The sequence below is a fragment of the Gopherus flavomarginatus genome, chromosome 1 (genome assembly GCF_025201925.1).
Source record: "Gopherus flavomarginatus isolate rGopFla2 chromosome 1, rGopFla2.mat.asm, whole genome shotgun sequence".
NCBI classification, from domain to species: Eukaryota; Metazoa; Chordata; order Testudines; family Testudinidae; genus Gopherus; species Gopherus flavomarginatus.
In genome coordinates, this window is record NC_066617.1 from 310,905,349 (window position 1) to 310,928,041 (window position 22,693).

Consider the following 22,693-nt stretch of genomic DNA (forward strand, 5'->3'; position numbering starts at 1 on the left):
GAACAAAGCAAACAAAAAGTAACATGCTCTGAATTATTATGTATGTAAATGTTACCACCTCTGTAGTATTAACATATGTCCGAGTTATTCGCTTCACTACATCAACTCCTCCTGCTGCACTCTTCTGCTTCCTTACAAGGTGCAGTAATGGAGTTGAATGCTGTGTAGGCACACAACTAAACTAAGTTAACAGGTTCTTTATGCTATTCTACCTTTTTGAAGTTTTTATTTTCAGGCTACTGCTCTACTCAGACTCCTCCCTTCTACTCTAAAAAGAGAAAGCTGAAGAAAAAATTAAATGAAGTTGGATACAAAAATTAGATTTTATTCAATGATAAACCCACAGACATTAAACTAAAGGGAGCTGTAGCAATGACTGAGTGGGCCCTGAAGTAAGAGGAACCAGGAAGGAGAGGGTCTGTGGGCATATAGCGAGGATAACAGACTTCAGTTTTAATCATAAAAACACAAGACAAATATTCTAGTTGTGTTTTAGTTTTTACAAATAATCTTATTTGGGTAACTGAAATAGCTAAATCTAAAGCTATAAATGAGAAAAATTTAAATATATTACACAATTAAATACTGAACAATGGCATGAATGCATGTGATGCAGAAGCTTACATAAGTACCATATTTTGCCATATATAAAAACTATAAAAGAAGTCAAACACAGAATGGCAAAAGAGCAATGCTCAGACTGTGGACACAGGAAATAAGGCCATTCTTCCCCGCCATTCTTCCCCATCTCCCACCCTATTTAGACTCGGGCTTTCAGAGGAACAAGTGACTGTAAAAAGGGACTGAAAGAGAAGATATGTACAGTGACACAAAGAAGGGGAAAGTCAAGTATTACATGAGGAAGAGTAATGAGTTTTTAAAATGGAGGAGCTATTGCAAGTGAGGGTAACCTGTAATCAAATTCCTTGCACCTGATCTGGTGATATTCTTTGATGGCTCGATACTAGGGTGGCTGAGTAGACAAGAAAGTTCAAAGATGGACTTCAACTTTAGAAAGGAGAGAAATAAAAGTGAAATTCTGTAGCCTGGAGGTCAGTGATTTAGGATACTTAATATTTCCAACTGTTGTACTGAAATGGAGATGGCATATTTACCACTGTTTTACCAAAGCACCAGTTTATGAGGGCCTGTTTCGGTCTGAGATGTCCAATTTTGAGAGATGGCTTAATTTTAATTTTAAATATTTCTTTCATCTTTTAGTTATTAAGGGAAGCACAGGTTCTCTGCCATATAAATTTAATACCTTGTGTTAAAAATATATTAAGAATGGATAATTTTTTTAAAAAGTGTCCTGCATCTAACTTCCGTTTTCCTAAACTTAAAACAATCTGCAGCAACTTGGTCTTCCTAACAGTTACATTGAGGAAAAGCTAATGGACTGGTCCCAGTTCCTTTCAAACACCCCAGGTCTGAGTGGGCCCATGCTAACTTTACGGTTTGAAAATGTTACCTTCTCAGTAACTTTAATGAACTGTAAAATCTAAGCTTTTCATGGTTTACATTGAAGCAATATTGTTTTGAAGTGACAGAGATTTTATGCCACTAAGGTTTTTATAAAATTACAGTTTTAGCATCAGTTGCTGTTAAAACTGTAATTTTATAAAAACCTTAGTGGCATAAGTCTTCGTTGCTTCAAAACAATATTGCAAACACTTATGCACACAGGTAATCCACTGAAGCTAATGGGATTATTCTTGAGTCCAATTATGTACTAAAGTGTTTGCAGGATCAGGATCAATAATTTGTAAAATTAAAAACGTAGACCCTACTAGTAATAGCATTTAAAAAAGGGGTTTACAAATTTATTACTCTTTAAGCGCTATTCAAAGCAAAACCATGCAAATAAGAAGTCTTTATAAATTAAGAGAACTATGAGGAAAGTCCCAAAAACAAACCCTTCCATAATTAACATTGCTTTTCCATGTCTGCCAATAAAAAAAAAGTGGATTCAAAAAAGCAGACATACAGCTATTGAAAGAAGCAAGGAGTTGTTAAATGTTTTGATACACACAATTAGTGTGCAATTCTATTTGGAACACGAATTTCAAATTACAAAATCATAAAGTCATCACCTAGAAAAATTTATATTTTTCTAGATTTATACAGAATAACTATATACACAAAAACAGCAAAGAGTTCTGTGGCACCTTATAAACTAATAGACGTATTAGAGCACGAGCTTTCGTGGGTGAATACCCACTTCATCGGATACATGTGTGAGGGTGGTTTCTGAGGCTGTGGATGGCATTGCGTTCTGCACAACTTAGGTTATGAGGCAAGCGATGTTGTTTTTCCACATGCATCCGATGAAGTGGGTATTCACCCAGGAAAGCTCACGCTCCAATACGTCTGTTAGTCTATAAGGTGCCACAGAACTCTTTGCTGCTTTTACAGATACAGACTAACACGGCTACCCCTCTGATACTATATACACAAATGCTTAACACATGCTCAATAACATACAACCTAAAAGGCATTGTTCAAAACCTTTTTGCTATTGTGCCTCAGCTGTTTTTTATTATTACTTGTATTTAAGTAAGCTTTGTGCTGAAAAACCAATTATTTAAATTGATTTCATTAACCTTTATAGGACAAAGAAATGACTAATGCAAATACAGAAGAAATCTACTGCTTGTTTTGATCACTGAAATGTAATGTTTTACTGTGCAATAATTGAAAGGTTTGATAATATGAAAAAAAGAGCACACACAGGAAAAAGCAGTGTTATATAAGTGCCTTGAATTAGGTTCCAGAACCTTAGAATTTTAGTTAGGCAACAGTAATTACTGTAATAGATCAAGAGGGGCTTTTTTGGCCTTTGTTTTGAGAGTGTTTCCATTTCTCTCCACCTCTGCACTGCTGCGGCCCCCCACCCCCACCTGCTCCCCTCCAATTCAGGAAGTCCAAGTACTCTGCTTTACTGACTACACAACTCATTTAAAAAAAATAAATAAATGAAAGCAGCAGCAGCATCTGTTCACTTACCTGACTTCCCATAAATGAAGGCAAAACACCATCTTTCCCAAACCTTATTTCAGTATGCCCAGAGGATATGTTTACTGTGCATTAAGTTTATGTAAACACACTTAGTATTATAATTGTTGAGTACAACTTTAGGAAATGGCACGTCTGCAGTTATATGCACTTCCATCCAATAGTCTAGCAATATCCAATAGTTTTAGAAACTATGCATTTTGGAAGAAGTCCACTAACCCCAACCCCGCTCTATTGCTTATCTCAGGGACTCTACATGATTTAAGGGTAATGTAACTTGTTAGAATTATATACAGAACTCTTTTGATTACTTTCTCCTGTTGCCGTCGCACCGCCCTCACTTCTCTTACATGTTGCACACCTACCACCGTTCCCATCATGTACCCAACACAATATTGGAAGAGGAAAAAAAAAAAAAGTTATCAAAACCCATCTACCTAAAGCATACAAACTAACCAAACCAAAGACTATTTTAAATGCAGAAACTTGCAAGCCTTTTTATGACTGTCATTAATCCCAAGCCTTCAGTTATGCATACATGATCACTCCCAAAATGGAAACACCAGTGTCAGTTCTTTCACCTCAATTCAAAAGGCAACACTGAATTAACACTCGCCAACTTCCTCTGTTGACTTAAATTAGCAAATCTACTTGAAATCACTCACTTTAATTCTTCACATAGCAACACTAAAATTTTGTTTCCATAGGCTACTAACCAACACACCATGTTTCAAGCAAATATTTCTGATGAATTTTTATAAGCTGAGTTTTGGCAAAGGGCACCTGCAAAGGACATTGGATAATTTAACTCTATATTAAATTATTAGAGCACATCCAATTACTAGTCAATATACTATACAGGACTATTTGGTTTAACAAAGAAGACAGCTTCCATCTTTGTGCATAAGCCATTTTGAGACATGTATACCATTGTAATACTGAACTGCAGATCAAATGCACATCTTTTGCATGCAGAAAGATATTTTAAATATATTTCTTACACAAATTCATTAATACTGTACTACATTTATACAGTGCCATCTGAGTCTATTGTACATTACAAATGATAAAAAGACAAGGTTCCTCAGGAGCTTAGAATCTAACTTAGACAAACACAGTAAAGGAAGACAACAACAGAAAAGCAAGACAGTATGACTAGAAAGGAGGTCAGCAATAAAAGGTTAATTGGGACTGAAGAGTTTTGAGAACGCATTTGAAAAAAAAAAAGGAGACAGGTGAAATGGCACACAGAGTTGAGGAACATACAACTGAAAATACTTAGCTGTGTATATTAGCTTACAGGGAAAACGAAAGTTTTCAAGAGCTCAGAACAGTCTATTAAAAATAAGAGTAACATTCTAAACATTATCAGATGCCAACATTCTGAATAAAGATGTTTTATTTGCTATTTCCCACAGTCAAAGAAACACGATCATACTTCAACAAATTGTACAATAACTTTGTATACGGTTAGTAATTTCCCCCAGTTTCAAGCAGAAACCCACTCCTGACTAGTTTGCAATCCTGCTCATCTCTTGACACTCATCCTCTAATACTCTTACTTCCATTTTAGTGATCAAATGATCTTTCTAAAAAGTTCATAGTTCCATACAACACAAACACAGTGAACTTTAAGGCTAACAAGAATCACTGGTACATGCATTAGGAAGAAAACCTTGCTTGCTTATCAGACATATCTGACAATATCACTAGACATTAGCTAGCCTTTTCTTAAGTAGAATTTACTAAAATGATCTCCCTTCCCTGGTGGCTTGTTGCAGGTCTACATCATCTTGGAAAATGATGCGCCTATTCTTCACAATGTTCATTCTAAACCTCTCTCTAACCAGCTTCAGATGGTGATCTCATGTAAGCTGATTAGATTCTTATTTAAGTATTTATTTGGAGACATTGATATTTCCATATTAATTAGGCCTCTTATGGTATTCTTTTGAAGGCTAAAAAAATGAAGCTCTTGAAGTCTTTCAGCATAAATCTTCTAATCTTCTAGCAAGCCTTGGGGCCCTTCTCTGCACCTATTTAGGAATTTGAGAAAAGTATCCTGGTCCCTCTAAGAATTAGGACTTGCTACATTTCCACGTCATTAGCTATCCTATGATCCAACTATGGACATGCACAGTTATCAATAGTTAAAATACTGCTGTGCTCGCACACATAACACACATAAAATTTATTGCTTATTAAGGGCTTGTCTACAAATAAAGCACTACAGCAGTTTCAGTGTAGACACCACCTCTGCCAACAGGAGGGGTTCTCCCATCAACATAGGTAATCCACCTCCCAGAGAGGCAGTAGCTAAGTTGACAGAATTCTTCTGTGATTCTAGCATTGTCTACAAAGGGATTTAGGTTTGCTTAACAATACCATCAGAGGTTTGGATTGTTCACACCCCTGATCAACATAGTTAAACCAACCTAATTTTCTAGTGTAGCACAGCCTAAGGTTGTCCAACAGATCCCACTATAATACCCTGTTTTCAGTTGCTTAGGACTTTGCAAAACTAACCACTTAACAGCTGAAATTTTCTACAGTGTCTATCTCAGGCTGCACTTATTTTTAAAAAAACAGCCAAAGTGGTTCAGCTGTTTCAGAGAACGAAGCTAGGGGAAAATAGATTGGGTCTGAGTTGGGAGCGGGAATGGATTGGGACTAGCTGGGGATGAAGATTAGCACTGAGAACCAGGGGGGTGGAAGGAAGGAGGTAGCTGGAGAGGGAAGACAGATCTGTCAAGCAATTGGGGGAGAACTGACACTGGCTGGGCAAGAAGACTGGATTGAGAACCCTAAGGAGCGGAGACTCGAACTAACTAGGTGAAGACAATGAGACTGTGCCCAAGAGCCTGGAGTGGGAAGGAGACAGTACAAGGATAAGGACAGGTTGAAGGGGCCAGGACAGAAAGGCCACACTTTGGCAGGGGGTGAGAGAATAGACAGAACAGTCTGTGCCAACTCAACACACACACTTCCTCCAGAGCCTGGACTAGAACCATTCTTCAGCTGTTAGCTAGTGTCTGAAACCCACAGGCAAAGTGTCCCATTCCCCTCTATTGCTACTCCACATGGAGGAGGACAATCTACTACTATTATCAGTTACTCTATTAGCTCAAATGACAGATGACTGTGTGGTGGATCTAAAGGCTACAACCATTCTGATAACCCACGTGGGTGTCAATATAATGCCAAGTCATCACATCTATTTTTTCAGTTTGCTTTTTTAAAAAGGAAAATACACACAAAAAAGCTATATTAAAGGATTATTAAGGTTGTGAACATAATTAAAAAACTATATAAGAATGCATATGCACAAAAGGGCCAAATTAAGGTCACACTGGCAAACTTAATTCTGGCATTTTCCAATTCTGAAGTACTTGATTTTGAAACCCTAATAGTGTTTTTAATGTAGGGTTGTTTTGTTGTTGTTTTTTTAAGTGTCTCATTTATAAAGAACAGATTTTGCATTGCAGTGCCAACCCAAGGTCTAAATCAAGATTTGAGTCCACTATGCTAGGCACTGCACAAACAGATAGGATTTATGGTCTCTGCCTCAAAGAATTTAAAAATTAATTTGAAACAAAATGCAGGGAGTATCAAACAGTAGGGAGAGAGGAAAGGAAGGATGGTGGAGAGTAAAGGTAATAAGGTTACATATAAAAAGTTATCAACTGAAGAACAGGCACTGTACATAAGATCTCAGAAATAACCCCTCCCTCATTGTGTTTGAACTGGAATATTTTCACATACCCATAAAACTGGGTGGGGTAGAAAGACACCCCCCCCCCCCAAGGTTGTGTCCACAGACTCTCTCTGTCATGTTTCTAACAGCGGACTTTTCACTCTATCCGCATTGCTACATTTCTCATTCAAGATCTCCATCATCTCCAGTCTTTACAACCTCCTCCTCATGCGTCATTCTGAATTTGCTTCATTCCATTCACTGGCTCTTCATTTTCCATCACATCAGATTAAGGACTCTTGTCCTCATTTTTAACTACCTTCACAGCTGTTCCTCTCTTTAGTTACTTATTTTACGCATTGCCCACCACCCTGCCAATATATTTTTGCACCCTCTTCCTCACTGCTCCTCAAGTATCGAGCATCTTCCATGAACTAATCAATAAAGCCTGTAACCTCTCCTTCACAGAAAAGGGGGTGGAGGTATTTGATGCCTTGAAGATGTCAGCCCACTTATAATGAACAAGTTTGGGGCAGTCTCATATTTTAAAAAAGCCCACAGCAACTAAACATATACTGTACACTGGGGTTCTCAACCTCTCTCTTTGAGGCCCCTAAACATACTATAAAAACTCTATGTGTGCCACAATAACTGGTTTTCTACATATAAAAGCCAGGGACGGCATTAGGGGGTAGCAAGCAGGGCAACTACCTGGTAAAGCTACAATGCTCAGGCTTCAGGGTCCGGGGCTTCAGCCCCATGTGGTGGGGCTTTGGCTTTCTGCCCTGGGCCCCAGCGAGTCTAACGCAGGCCCTGCTTGGTTAGGGCCTCTCCTGGTTGAGAACCACTGCTGTACATGTTCTGATTGTATCCTTCTCCCCAATCCTTTGTACACTACTTGTCTTCTTAAACAGTCCACAGCAAGGATCTTTCTGTCAGTATGAAAAGCACCTGGCACACTGTAAACATGTCAAAATAAGAATTGTAAAAAAGTGACTATTTTATTTAATTTCCAATCCTGTTGTCCCAATTCCTCAGGTGCTAAAGATGTTCAAGGAACTTACAGTTTTCCTTGATCTCAGGGCTATCCACAAAAGCAGAAGGGCCACTTAGTTAACTCTACTAGTGTTGCCAATTTTAAATACAAATTAATTATTCAAGTATCAGGGATAAATTCAACAGCCAAATAAGAACTATTTTCTGCGCAGTAATAATAAAAATAACTAAATACGATTCTTTATGTTTTTAATGTAGTATTTTATATCATGATACTTATAACTCCTTCCATTCAAGTATTTCAAAATGCTTCACTAACATTAAGGGAAAGTTTTATACTCAACACATCTGTTAGATAAGGTTGTACTATCCCCATTTTTCAAACAAGCACAGATCACTTCCTGTATGAAATTCGAAGTGTCACCTAAAACTGTGGCAAAAACAGGAATAGATCCAAAATTTCTTGACAAGCAGTCCTGTGCATCAACTATACACCATCCAATTGGTTTTTGAGCAATTAGGAAGCTTTACGTCTTTCTTTTTTTTTCAAGTTTCTTTTACACCCAATTCTGTCATTTACTACAACGGTAGCATTGCATAACAATTTCCATGTTTGACATCTGTTGGAAAATGCATGTTGCTAAATAATCTGTTAAACATAGTAATATGAGTGCTTAGTCAGCTGTTTAGGATTATTTTAAAATTGATATTTTGCTAATCCATTTATACTTTAAGAATGACATCTACAGGACTTTCTGAACCTCAGATTAATGACCATTCTACCATTAATTTGTAATCACATTCAAAGTAATTTGGATTATACCAAAAATCAGACCAGTTAACTTCCTCCTCCAGTAGCCAAGCACAACCACTGAAATGAGCGTGGAATCTTTCAGCTTCTAAACCATGATTCCTAGAACAGCTGCTGAAAATCAAATACAATACCTGTATTTACAAAATAGCTCAAGGATAAAATTTTCAAAAGCGCCTAAAAAACTAAGGCACGCAAGTACAATTAAGCGATTTATCAGAGGGGTAGCCGTGTTAGTCTGGATCTGTAAAAGCAGCAAAGAATCCTGTGGCACCTTATAAACTAACAGACGTTTTGGAGCATGACCTTTCGTGGGTGAATACCCACTTCGTCAGATGCACGTAGTGGAAATTTCCAGGGGCAGGTATATATATGCAGGCAAGCTAGAGATAATGAGGTAGTTCAATCAGGGAGGATGAGGCCCTGTTCTAGCAGTTGAGGTGTGAAAACCAAGGGAGGAGAAACTGGTTTTGTAATTGGCAAGCCATTCACAGTCTTTGTTTAATCCTGAGCTGATGGTGTCAAATTTGCAGATGAACTGAAGCTCAGCAGTTTCTCTTTGAAGTCTGATCCTGAAGTTTTTTTGCTGCAGGATGGCCACCTTAAGGTCTGCTATAGTGTGGCCAGGGAAGTTGAAGTGTTCTCCTACAGATTTTTGCATATTGCCATTCCTAATATCTGATTTGTGTCAGTTTATCCTTTTCCGTAGCGACTGTCCAGTTTGGCCAATGTACATAGCAGAGGGGCATTGCTGGCATATGATGGCGTATGTTACATTGGTGGACGTGCAGGTCAATGAACTGGTGATGGTATGGCTGATCTGGTTAGGTCCTGTGATGGTGTCGCTGGTGTAGATATGTGGGCAGAGTTGGCATCAAGATTTGTTGCATGGATTGGTTCCTGAGCTAGAGTTCCTATGGTGCGGTGTGCAATTACTGCACACCGCACAATCCATCCCGGGCACATCACACGATCCATTGTCTACAGCCAAGCACTGAGGTACAACCGCATCTGCTCTAACCCCTCAGACAGAGGCCAACACCTACAAAATCTCCACCAAGCATTCTCAAAACTACAATACCTGCACGAGGAAATAAGGAAACAGATCAACAGAGCCAGACGTGTACCCAGAAGCCTCCTACTGCAGGACAAACCCAAGAAAGAAACCAATAGGACTCCACTGGCCATCACATACAGTCCCCAGCTAAAACCCCTCCAACGCATCATCAGGGATCTACAACCCATCCTGGACAATGATCCCACACTTTCACAGGCCTTGGGTGGCAGGCCAGTCCTCGCCCACAGGCAACCTGCCAACCTGAAACATATTCTCACCAGTAACTGCACACCGCACCATAGGAACTCTAGCTCAGGAACCAATCCATGCAACAAACCTCGATGCCAACTCTGCCCACATATCTACACCAGCGACACCATCACAGGACCTAACCAGATCAGCCATACCATCACTGGTTCATTCACCTGCACGTCCACCAATGTAATATACGCCATAATATGCCAGCAATGCCCCTCTGCTATGTACATTGGCCAAACTGGACAGTCGCTACGGAAAAGGATAAACGGACACAAATCAGATATTAGGAATGGCAATATGCAAAAATCTGTAGGAGAACACTTCAACCTCCCTGGCCACACTATAGCAGACCTTAAGGTGGCCATCCTGCAGCAAAAAAAACTTCAGGATCAGACTTCAAAGAGAAACTCTGAGCTTCAGTTCATCTGCAAATTTGACACCATCAGCTCAGGATTAAACAAAGACTGTGAATGGCTTGCCAATTACAAAACCAGTTTCTCCTCCCTTGGTTTTCACACCTCAACTGCTAGAACAGGGCCTCATCCTCCCTGATTGAACTACCTCATTATCTCTAGCTTGCTGGCATATCTGCCCCTGGAAATTTCCACTACATGCATCTGAGGAAGTGGGTATTCACCCACGAAAGCTCATGCTCCAAAATGTCTGTCAGTCTATAAGGTGCCACAGGATTCTTTGCTGATTAAGCGATGTAGGCACTTCATACTTGCCTTGACTGGAGACTTAACCTCAAGTTATAACTTATGTTGCTACTAACTTGAGTTCCACCTACACACAAAAACCCTTTACTCAAGTGTGGTGGTGCTTTTAATTCAACTTGGCTCCTGCATCAGGAGGTATAGGCTAAGCTCAAGTTGGCACTACTGATAGTTGGTAGCACAACCACTCTTCGCAGCTCAACTGTTACAAGCTTTTGTCTCATCTTTACTATTTAACTTTGGGATCCATTTCTTAGGATTTCTTACATCGGTCTCAGCAATTAAAGTAGTTACTGACCTCAAAAGTACTATGGGATACTTCCCTACTGTAAGGATAAGGCATTTTCCTGTAGCCATATTGTAAGGTCTAAGTAGGGTGACCAGATAGCAAGTGTGAAAAATCGGGATGGGGTGGGGGGTAATAAGAGCCTATATAGGAAAATGCCCCCAAAATCAGGACTGTCCCTATAAAGTCGGGACATCTGGTCACCGTAGGCCTAAGGCCTTTGTCTGCAGCCATAATAGGAGAGCAGCAGTCATTACCCAAGAAGCAGAAAGTCACATCCTCACATTCCAGCTAAATTACATTAAAACAAAGAATGTAATATCAGGCTGTTAAGGGGATCCTGTCCTAATAGCATCCACTGTCACTACATAAAGAACCAGATCTTAAGATGGTTAAAGAAAACTTAGTTTGATAGCATTCTGTGTGGCAAGAAATCACTTATCAGTAGTTGTGGTTGTGAAAGCCTCACTTTATTGTTTTAACTTTACAGTCCCCACTTCTCTATTGTTTGTCTGCATGATCTGTCTGGTTCTTTGATGGTTTCTGTCTGTTACATAATTAATTTTGCTAGGTGTAATTAAGGTGGTGAGATATGGTTGGTTAGAGAATTTTGTTATGTCAGGATTAGTTAGTAAAACTTTAATAAAATGATTAGGGTATAGGTAAGCAAGACTCCAATTTATATAGCGAAACTTGAGTCCAAAAGGAAGTTCTCTGGAAACCAACTCCAAGATTAGAGCTGCCAGACCTCAACACCTTGCCAATGGCACCGTGCGGACACTGGAATCCCCCAGATGACCTGATCCTGACTGGCTATCAAGCCAGGCGCAGGCGAGGGATGTGCTGGCCACGGCTTCCCACCACCTCCATTGGCCTGGGACGGTGAACCGCAGCCAGTGGGAGCCGCAATCGGCCGAACTTGCCGACACAGCAGGTAAACAAAACTGTCCCGGCCTGAGAGGGTGCTTACCCTGGCGAACCACATGCCAGAGGTTGCCGACCCCTGGTGTATCGTGTACATGGTGTTTTGGTGATTATTAATAAAGAGAGGTTAAGTAGGATATTACTGTGTAAGGCTCTTTCACTGGTGAAAGAAAGACTCCACAAAACCGCAGAGTTTAAGGAACTGAAAGGGTGGGTACCTAAATTAAGAGCGCTATACCTTGAGCCCCAGGAAAAGGGCAAAGGTGGGTGTTCCTAGAGTGTGAGTAACAGAATTTTTGCGGGTAACACTCCCCGAAAGACAAAACTGAGCGGTTATAATGCAAGACTAGAGGACTTGCAAAACTGAAACTTACATTGAGCACACAACTCCCTTCTCAGTTTAGACTAAGAGGGTTTCAATTACTAATTAAGGTAAACCAGTAGGTTTGAAATAGATTTGATAACAACATGGGGCCTACAGCAGTCAATCCTGGGGCCTACGTACAACTTTAATGAAGTCATTGTACTCATTTTTTTAAAATGATATTCAATATATCCAGTACCATTTCTGTTTCCTGCACTGAGTGAATTTTTATTTTTGTCTATGAGCAAGTTAACCATACTGTGATATACGACTGCATGTATAGACAGCACAATAAAAAAAGACTTTGAATGCCAAATTTAAAATTCAGAAAATAACAGCAAGACAGAAGATGCTACAGTACCACTCAGTGGATGCTTGTTTTTGAAACCACTTTTCTAACAAATTTGGTACTACATTTTTTCAAAAACTATGTGCCTTGTTGTTTTTATAGCAAATTTAGAAATCCTATATGTTTCTCTAAATGCTCAACTCTTACAGTATGGAGGTACACTGGGAAATATTACAAAAGGTGTATTTGCTTTTCCCCTTTTTTCCAGGTGCCTTCAATAATTTTTGTACCCCTATTTCAACGATAAAATAGAGTATTTAGTCTACTACACTAGTTTGCTTTCTCTTACTCCCAATTATTCACTTATTTTACTGTACTTTAATTGAATTCACAAAAACTTAATATTTATGGATAAAGTAGTATTTTAAACTGTTCACATTTTAAATCTGTTAGGGAGAATTTCCTTTCCAATATTTTATTTCAGCAAGAATCCTTGAGAATGTTTCACAGACAGAAGAGATTTTCTTTGTACCGAAGTATACAAAGCAATGCATACAAGCATTCCAGTGAAGAATATCTACTTAGCAGTATGCAAGAACTACCACTTATTTGGAAACAAAATTAAGATCTCTATCAAGGTACAAAATGATGATTAAGCAGAACATTCATTTGCAAGTGACAACCAGACAAAACATACACAGTATGTTTTATGCTGTAAACATGCTGCTGCCAAACACACCACAGGTGAAAGGACGGAGATACATACACCACGCTGACTAACTTTTGATGGTAAAAATCTTACCAAGACAAAGTCGTTTAAAAATTAACCAAGTTACTTAACTCTGAAGTACACTTTTTCAGGAATTCTTAAACATCTTTCTGGAGTTGCTAGGGTGATGCATACAACAGATGAGATGTTAAAGGCCATTAAAAACAAGAGACATGGATGTTCAGAGTCAAGTTCTTGACTTTCCCTGTTGTGACTAGCTATTGTAACACACACAAGCAAAAAAGACAGAGTGAATACACACACAAATCAGATTCAAAAGAGACCCAGTGACAAGGGAAACACTTTGAATGGCTAGGAGAGCAGTAAAAACAAAACAAGACTAGTTAGTTTCACTGTTTTTATTTAGAACCTTGAAAACAGCAAGGAAATGAAAGAACTATCGTAATTTAATAATGCTGCTGCTTAGGAAAATAGGAGCAGAGACAGGCAGTGGAGTTATTCACAGAGGCTACTGGAGAGGGTATAGTAAACAACACCTCATTCCTTCCTCTTGCAGCAGATACATCTCTAGAAGGGTGCAGTAGCAGAGATTCCTCCCCTCCCCACCCCTGCCAGCTAGAAGGAAGACAAACAATAGGAAGTGCCTTCTGCTTCCAGTGTAGATCTTCAAGTTTTAGACCACTACTAGAAAGACATTTAAATCGAAGATGAACACCTGAGTCCTGTTGTGGACCCTGCCAGGACACATATAAGCAACTAAAAAGACATGAGGTAAGGAAAAAGTAGAGAAGCCCAGACCCTTAAGGTGTTGGCCTTGCACTCTACTGATGGAACTTCCTCCCTTGTCTTTTGTATCTACTTATGGCTAATTGCCCTGAATAAATTTATGAAAACAGGAAACTAAATTAAATATTTGCATTTATAATGTAATTAACCCATATTTTTAGCCAAAGCATTGCAACTTCCTTCTTAAAAGCATTCTATGGTTTATGAATAACACAATTTAAAATTTTTTTCATAAAGTTGTTTTTCAGAAATCAGTTTAAAATATTTCTAAAAAAGGAAAAAAGCTTAGATTATACAGTTTACAGTATGCGTCTTTTACAGGCCACTTGGATGTTTTCCAGTGGCACTTCAATGTCAGAGCTTTAGTGTCTGAAGTGCTATTTTAAGCAATTGATGTGCTGACAACTACATTTTTCACGTACGAGAATGGCTTTCTGAGCAACAAAGGCTAAATGAATGAGAATGTTTCAGTTCAGCCATGCTGTTTATAGTAATAGCACTCCTAATTTTGACATTTTTGTAGTGATGCTTTACTATAATATTGTTTTGGCTACAACTTTTCTGTACCTTAAAAAATGCAACACAATCTTAACTTTATTATTACATAAAGTCAGTGACTTGGTCACCGAGTTACGGTTGGTATTTAATGGCCACATGACCAGTTTTGATCATTTGAGATTCTATAAACAACTGAATAGGAAAGAAAATTTTTGACTATTGATTTGCCTTTTCATCCCATAACATTAGTTTCCCTTCCTTTCCACCTACCTTGAGCCTGTGTACTCAACTAGGCAAAACTGAGATTTGATTTATGACTCCACTGTTTTTTTTATTTCTAGTTTGAAACATAAGAGTTATCATACCAGATCAGTGCACCATCCGGCCTCCAACTATAAATACCAGAAGCTTTAGAAAAAAGTGCAAAAAAATTGCTGAAAGTAGGTATGAGTAACCTGGCCCAGGGAAAGTTTCCTCTTAACCCTGAATAGTTAGAAGCTGGCTTATGCACTGAAGCATGAGATTTTCATCTCACCAAATCTCATCTAATTTTTATTTTATTTATCTATTTAGAGATCCCCACTAAAACAGCTCAGCCTTGTCCAAGAACAAGATTAGGAAAAAACAAACAGTCTTCCCCTAGGTTAAAAAATTCTTACAGCTGTTTCATTGAGAAGCTGTAGAATCACCATGCTTTAGAGCAGAGATTTAAAATTTGGCAGGAGGAGGAGGAGGGAGACCTCCCTGATGTTAGAGATGTGTCTTTTGCCATTTCCTGGAAAATCCAACACAAATCTGGCTGAATTATAGGCCACTGGAAAAAAATCTGTTTTCAAATACTCAAGAGGCTTGTTAAAGTTTGGCAGCTGTATTCTCCAACAATTCTGACTGCACTGAGCATACTTCATCCCCACACAGCTTTTACCATTTTATCAAAGCGCATGCTCCATCATGAGGCTGAGCAAGATTTCTTTCCAATAGTGCTGAGCTCAGGACCGAGAGCAGGGATACTGTGTCTCCTGTGCCCTCAATATCCCCCTACTGATGCCCATACAGCATGGAGGAAACAGACTGACTTGAATGCAGAAGGGCAGTGAGCAGAGGAGGTGGAAAACATCAAGGAGACAGGAACACAAGTGATGGAAGGAGGAGAAGAACAGGTGCAAGAGCCAAAGGGACAGAGGCACAACAATTTGTAACTACTGACTAGAACTTATACCCCTCCACAATCTGGAACTGAGTCCAGGATTCCCAAGTCTCAACACTCCACTGCTATCTAGCAAACAACTGTAAAACTCACTGGCAAGGTGTACTTGTTCCCTCCATGGAGGCTGTTCCACACAGAGAACAGTCTACTTCAGCTGCTACCAGTTATTCCATTAATTCAAGTGGTAAAGCTATGTGCTCCAACAGGAGCATGTGGGAGTCTACGTGGTTGCACGATAGATTTTTTCCCCAATGTTTTTATATAAGCGATTACACAAAAATAACTATATTAAAAAGTTACAAAGGCAAGCACTCAAAAATTAAGAAATGCCAGAATTACAGTTACCTGTGACCCATTTTTAAGATATTGTGTTTGAGACTGATGCTTGCTGACTTGAGCCTACAATTAACCTGCATTTTTCACCGCTATTCAGTTACATGGAAATTCATGTGATAACACATGTACAGTATCTTCAGTTCGCTGCAAAGTCATTAGCAGACAATGGAGCACTGGTATAGTGAAAGCCCATATTTAAACAATATTCGGACAGGTTTAAATCCGTCTTAAATGAATACAAAAAGGACAGGTTAAAAAAACATTAGTTGCTCAAGGAACAGATCTTTAGTGAAAAATAAAATAAAATTCAGCCACCCCTTATAGCTTCTACTTTCAACTCTCAATTGTAGCAGAGAAGTCCAGCTACTTCCTCCCAATCATGTAAGAAAGAAGCTTCACCTTGCTTCATTCTCCATCCACACAGGAAGTAGGGATGTAATGTTAATCAGTAACTGATAATATTTTCCTGAGAAATACTAAACTATTTTCTATGGTCATTAGTCAAGTTGAACATATTAAGAAAAGGGGAAAGGCTACTTTAGGGTGTTTGCCATTATAATTCAGAAAAACAAGTTTATACAAGAGTATGTAAAACACAGGGAAATTAACCACTATAACATCAGAAGAATTATAATTCTACTATAGCTATGCCAGTCAATTTTCCCATATAAACAAAAGCAAAGTACACAGATTTATACCAAAGTTAGTAATATTTCAAAGTTCCGCCCAGCAAGAAAATACTTAAATTAAGCACTGCTTTAGTCTCTCACTTCAAGACTGCTAAAAGGCACTCAAATACTTTTGCCATTGACAAGGGCCAAAACATCAGAATTTCTATTAACATAATAAAGAAATATCTAGTAAAACAGCTGAAATATTGCATTACAAATGTTTCATGAGCTTCCCAATCTCTGCAATTTTTTTTTTAATGTTTCACACAGTCATAAATTCTTAGTTTGTGCTAGGGCTTCAGACAACAATTCTCACCTCATGTATATAGAAATACGTTCTTAAGAAGAGAGACAGTCTGAAGTTCTAGCAAATCCTTGAAAGTGAAGTTCTAGCAAATCCTTTAAAGTAAAGTTCTGCTTTTACATTTGGCTATGAAAAATAATCTACCTAACATTCACAAAAGTTCTATAGTTAATAAAATATTTGTCCATGATAATATACTTTACGTTTCAACTGCCATCAGTTTTGCCTGTATGAACTATGTAGGACTGAAATCTTTAATCCAGCAGCTATTTACTTTTTTCATTTGAGTCACAAGTAGCATGTCAAGTTCCTATTATCAAGTATTTCTGCTCTTAATCAACTAATAATAATGTATTAGTTTCTTTCCATCTTTCATCAGAATATAAATATACAAACCACCCAAGAAACTGAAGAATTTTGGTGACAATCCAAAAGAGCAAAATTTGACTGGTTCATTCACTGAGCAAGTCTATTAAGATAGAATTATGGCATAGTTTATTTAAGGAACACTCAATATAAAGTCATACTGTAGATAAATGTATCTGCTAATGTCATCACTGATCATTTGAAATGAAATAATTTTTAAAATCCAATTTACTTGTTATTGTTTATGTTCTTACTTTTCTGCATTTCTCTCATATGGGAAATAAACTGATTTCCTGTTCAAGTTCTCAGCATTACAATGGTTGTATTTCAGACATTTCAGAGGAAGTGTTTAAAATTTTCATTTTAATTAAATTTATAGAAATATTTATTGGCCTTCGTTTTTATAAAAAAGTCCTTTTTACACAATTTTAATGTTATGTCCTATTTAAGTTACCATTTTCCTTTTGGGAGAAATCTCACTAAGATATGCAGTTTTTAAATCATCTACTCTTCCAATCTATGTTTCTTGGAGTTGTCTTGACTGTACAATGTATCATCTTTCACCAAGTTTTCCTCCAGGATTGACACTAGCATTTAAGTCGGCATTTATTCTTGAAGGTAGGAAGTAAAATAGTGCATTTTTCTTACATCACTACGGTATTTATTTTTCTGAAATGACTTTCTTTAAATAGACATCAGTACTGAACAAAAGTAAAAATGGAACATCAGTTTTTAAATAGTCCTAATGTTGCTCAAGTGTCCTCTGCTTACAAGGTGGTGTAAAAGAATCCTTGGTGCGTCAAGTGGCACAGTGGTTAGTGTCCCCAGCACCGCCACCCGCTCCCCCCATGGGTAGGATTTACAGTCCAGTCCCTCAATTAATCAGATGGGCATTCAGGTGGGCAGAAAGTCTGTGTCCCTATCATATTAGGAGCAGTTGGTAGGGGAGCATGGGCTCACCCATTCCACTGGGCTCTAACCCAGGACCCTGGGAAGGTCCATGTCTTGCCCCCAAAGGTGTCTTCCAAGTTACCCTCCCTGGGTCACATCCTACTGTCTACCTCTTTCCTCTGGCCTCCAGTCTGACATAAAGCAAAAGGAAAAAGAAAAGGCAAGTAAAACAGTCAGCCCTAAAGGAGCTCAACAGGCAAAACTTCTTCCCTTGAGAAGGCTTCTCCAGTGTCCTTATCAGGAGCTTTCCAGGCAAGGCCTGTCCTCCTCCTCCTTCTCAGACCTTCCCTTCCTGAGATGGGTTGCTCCCTTTTCAACTGCTTCTCCAGCTGGAGCATGCTCTGCAGGTCTGGAGGGGCCAGGCTACCTGGGACCAGTACTGCCCTATAGCCCCTTCAGACCCCATGTGGGGTCTGTACTTCCCACCAGAGGAGGAGAACCTTAAACTCTTTACAAGTGTGCTTAAAAGTTTAAGAACTCATAACAGAATGCGTGTAAACTAAAACAAATAAATTAGACTTTTAAATGGCATATTTGAAGACAGTTCATTCTTTCATTTATTTACTCAAATTCAAACTCGGTATTCTTTTTTCCCCTCTAGAAAAGTTAGTGACAAACACCTAGCAATGCTTCAAAGTTTTCTTGCTTCACTTCTGTAAAGGCAGGAATGCTCTGATATGGGGCAATCTGAAATTTCATTGAAGAACATGGAAAAAGGTATATTCTGCATCTCAGTTATTTTTTGGAAAAGATCTTATTCGCTCAGAAAATTAAGCAGATGAGATAAAGGAAACATCTGTTGGGTTCAGAAGTTGCTTTTTTTTTTTTTTTTTTTTTTTTTTAAAGTCACCATTCTGGCCATAACCATACTTTAACTATGTCATCATCACTTGCAGGAAAAATATAGAACACTGAAATCTTTTCATGTTATCTAAATAAAGGCAGACCTAAATATCTGAATTCTAAAATGCTTTCATTTTTAACATTTATAGGTAGGTTTTGCTTTTGTGGAATCTCGCTTTTTTTTTTTGTTGTTGTTACTGATGCTGTTGCTTTTTGTTTTCAAGTTTACAAAAAGTTTTCAGTTCACCTTTCATCTCAGCTGTTCCATTCTAGGTTCAGTCTGCTGCTTCTGCTATTCTGGAAAATGAATCAAGTTGTAATGCTCTGGATACAAGGTATACAGAGGTAAATGAACCTCTAGTATACTTGGAATATTTCATGTTCAAATCCACAAAACTGTGCAACTCAGCTGTGAGTGCCATATTGCACAACTACTGCAACATAAAATTGGAGAGCACATACAATACAAAATATTACATATTCATAAAAGGATGGTGTAAAGGTTGTTGTGCAGCCCTGACCTGAATTTTCTGACTGGTGTGTTTGAAATCTCATCTCTAAAACTCCACTAACACTGTTTTGCTTGGCGTTTTTTGGACAGTGCTCTATATTTTGTTCACATGACTAACAGGGCCTGAATTTTAAAATTTTAGGTTACATGGGGGGGGGGGCGGGGTGAGGGGAAGAGAATCAGGAACTTGTGATACATCCCTCCTAGAAATCTTGCAAATTTTCTTTCCTGGCCATGCAAACCAATAAGGCAATATTAATGCAAACAGAATAAGTTAGCTAATCAATCATTTAATGACAACAGGACTACATATGTGGTTAAAGTGCTTTGCTGGATCTGGGCCTAATGTTCTACAGTATTAAGTACACAGTTGGGCCAAAGAATACAAGCTATACACTATCTCCAGTTGCAATCAGAAGTCCATACCTGAACCAAAACGTTTACATATTTTCAAAAGGCATTAGCATTCTGATTCTCTCAAGTTATGTACAAATGTATGGTAGGCTTCTACCCCCTGCTCCCTATGAAGAGTTATTGAAAAAAGGACGCTACTGGCTTCCATGTTTGTACTTGAATGATTACAAATTTTTTTTTTTTTGGTCAAATCAAAAGGTAATATTGCTAGCCAAGAAGTCAAACCATGTTGTCTCCTGACCTATTCACTCCAATTACCTTCAAAATTCTGCCTTCCACCTGTACAATACCCACTGTTGCCTTAAATGAGGGTGCGCAGGTGATACCAAGGGCAGACTTTGTCCCAGAAATTGAGTAACAGTTCTGTGCAAAACAATAAAATTCACTACTTTTCCATAGCTTTGCTGATTCTGCACTACTAGGAGAAATAAATGTAGGGCAAGAATTTTAAGCCTGATATCTAAAGTTAAGCACCTACATAAGTTGCCTGATTTTCAGAGTTACCCAATATCTGGAGATCCACTGACTTCAATAGGAGCTGTAGGTTCTCAACACCTCAGAAAGTTAGGCCACATATATATACAGATTTAAATGTTTATTTTTGTAAATCTTGGTAAAAAACAATAAGTGAACACCATTAGTAACCTAATTGAACCGCTGTATAATTAACAGCCAATAAATGTATATTAAAATTGTGGAGGAGGAAAGGGAGCCAGAAGTCACTTCTGATCACCTGAAGAGGAATAAATTTAATTTAAAACATCTATTTTAATGGAGTGCTCTGATGATTTGGGATATAAACATTATGACTTCAATGGGATGGCTAGCTCAAAGATAAATAGTTGACAGTCATTGTACAATGGAAATACATAATTCTGGTCATTCTAACTATAATCACTCATGATTTTACAGTGCAAAATTATAAACATTTATAATTTCACTAAAACATGATACTAAAAAACAAATATTTTACTCATACATATGAAATGTGGTAAATGCTGTCCCATAACCTCTACATGTCAAAATCATGAGAGCTCTTGTTCAATAGGCTTTAGCATGCCATCAATTCACCAACTATTAATGATAAAATACCCATTCACCCATGTGTACTAGCTTTCTTCAAATGCACGTACCAGAATTTACCCCAAGAGGCAAGACATCATGCTATTGTGTTCTATTCCAGTGGCTCTCAAACTTCTTTTTTTTTTTAAACTGGTGACCCCTTTCACATAGCAAGCCTCTGAGTGCAACCCCCCTTATAAATTAAAACTACTTTTTAATATATTTAACACCATTATAAATGCTGGAGGCAAAGCGGGGTTTGGAGTGGAGGATGACAGTTCATGACCCTCCATGTAATAACCTCGCTACCCCCTGAGGGGTCCCAACCCCTAGTTTGAGAACCTCTGTTCTATTCAGTCTCTGCCCCATAAAATAAACCAGGTCCGAAAACTAATACTATATAATAACTGTTTGGCGCTTTACATAAAATGAGTTGATGGGAGTTAAATGTTCACACCCCAGCAGTAAGTTTCACAATTAAATATGTGCGTCAGTTTGCACTGGTAGGCCAAGGACCAAAAGAGTAAAATTCAGACAGCAGGATCAGAAAAAACAAGATCGGTCACTCAGTCTGACGTCATATATTTTGCAGAGTTTCTCACCACATGATTGACATTAATGTCTTTAGCCTTTAAAAAAAAAAATCCATAACAATGGTGCTTCAATCACATATCCTGGGAGTCTATTCTGTTCTCCAATTGCTCTTGAGAACTTTTCCCTGTCTTCCTTCACTTCAGGCTATTGTTTCTTGTCCTATCGTGTTTTGAGACTGTCAACAGTACTCTTACTTCATTTATATTAGTTGTTTCTGTGAAATAATTTATCGATTGATCATCATCCCTCACCTGCAGCCCCTCTCCTAGTATATGGCAAAGCATGAAGTTTATACTTCTGCTTAATTTTATACTGTCTCCGGTATTCTCACGTTAATTTGCGATTTGCTCTACCTCCAATCTTAAAGGCACATCAGCAATCTGAAATTCACTGGGAAAAAAAGTGTAAAATAGTTTCAAGTGTTACACATGCCGTAAAGTCTCCATACCAGTTTTTATGGGTTTACAATCATTTTCCTACTTTTCAAACTGGTTTCTCACACCCTGTTACTATGTGAAAGACAAACAGGTGAAAACACAGACTGACTAGTGAGGAAGCAGTGGGAAAGTGACTTACACAAAGTGCTCTCAAGAGCATGAACAAAACAAGTGAAGAAAATGATTGTTATTTGTCTGATCTTTACCATAAAGCAACATTTATGAACGAGAGGCAAATTTGAAACAAAATGTGTGATTTAAGTTATCTTTGTACCTATAGAAATCAGTAGAAATATAAATACAAAATCCAGATCTGTTGTATGTAAACTAAATACTAGGAGCTGTGCTCTTTACTGCACACACGGATTCCCACTGTGAACTTATTTGCATATGATGTTAACGCACTGCCTAGGAAAGTGTTATCTTGACTCATTTTGCAATACAAAGTCTACATACATGAAAATGTAAAGCAATTTTTTTATTAAGATTTTTTTTTATCTATTTGAAAGATTCCATGGGCATTAAAAATAAAATGAAGAAAGATTTCCATAGTTAAAACATCTGAAGATCAAA

The 22,693-nt window shown here is 38.1% G+C and overlaps 1 protein-coding gene across 12 annotated transcripts in view; it reads right to left on the bottom strand.

Moving 5' to 3' along the window:
• The window catches only part of TSC22D1 (TSC22 domain family member 1), a 130,946-nt gene that overhangs the window by 100,469 nt on the left and 7,784 nt on the right, over positions 1 to 22,693 (bottom strand). For 2 of the 12 annotated variants that reach the window (XM_050947680.1, XM_050947670.1), the window contains exon 2: positions 7,421 to 7,668. The exons of 9 other annotated variants lie outside the window; for them this stretch is intronic. In XM_050947680.1, the coding sequence (XP_050803637.1) occupies positions 7,461 to 7,668 (208 nt within the window). In that variant the 3' untranslated portion in view covers positions 7,421 to 7,460. Of the gene's footprint in view, positions 1 to 7,420; positions 7,669 to 22,693 lie in introns of those variants that run through there. One more of the 12 variants, XM_050947753.1, reaches the window with a different exon arrangement.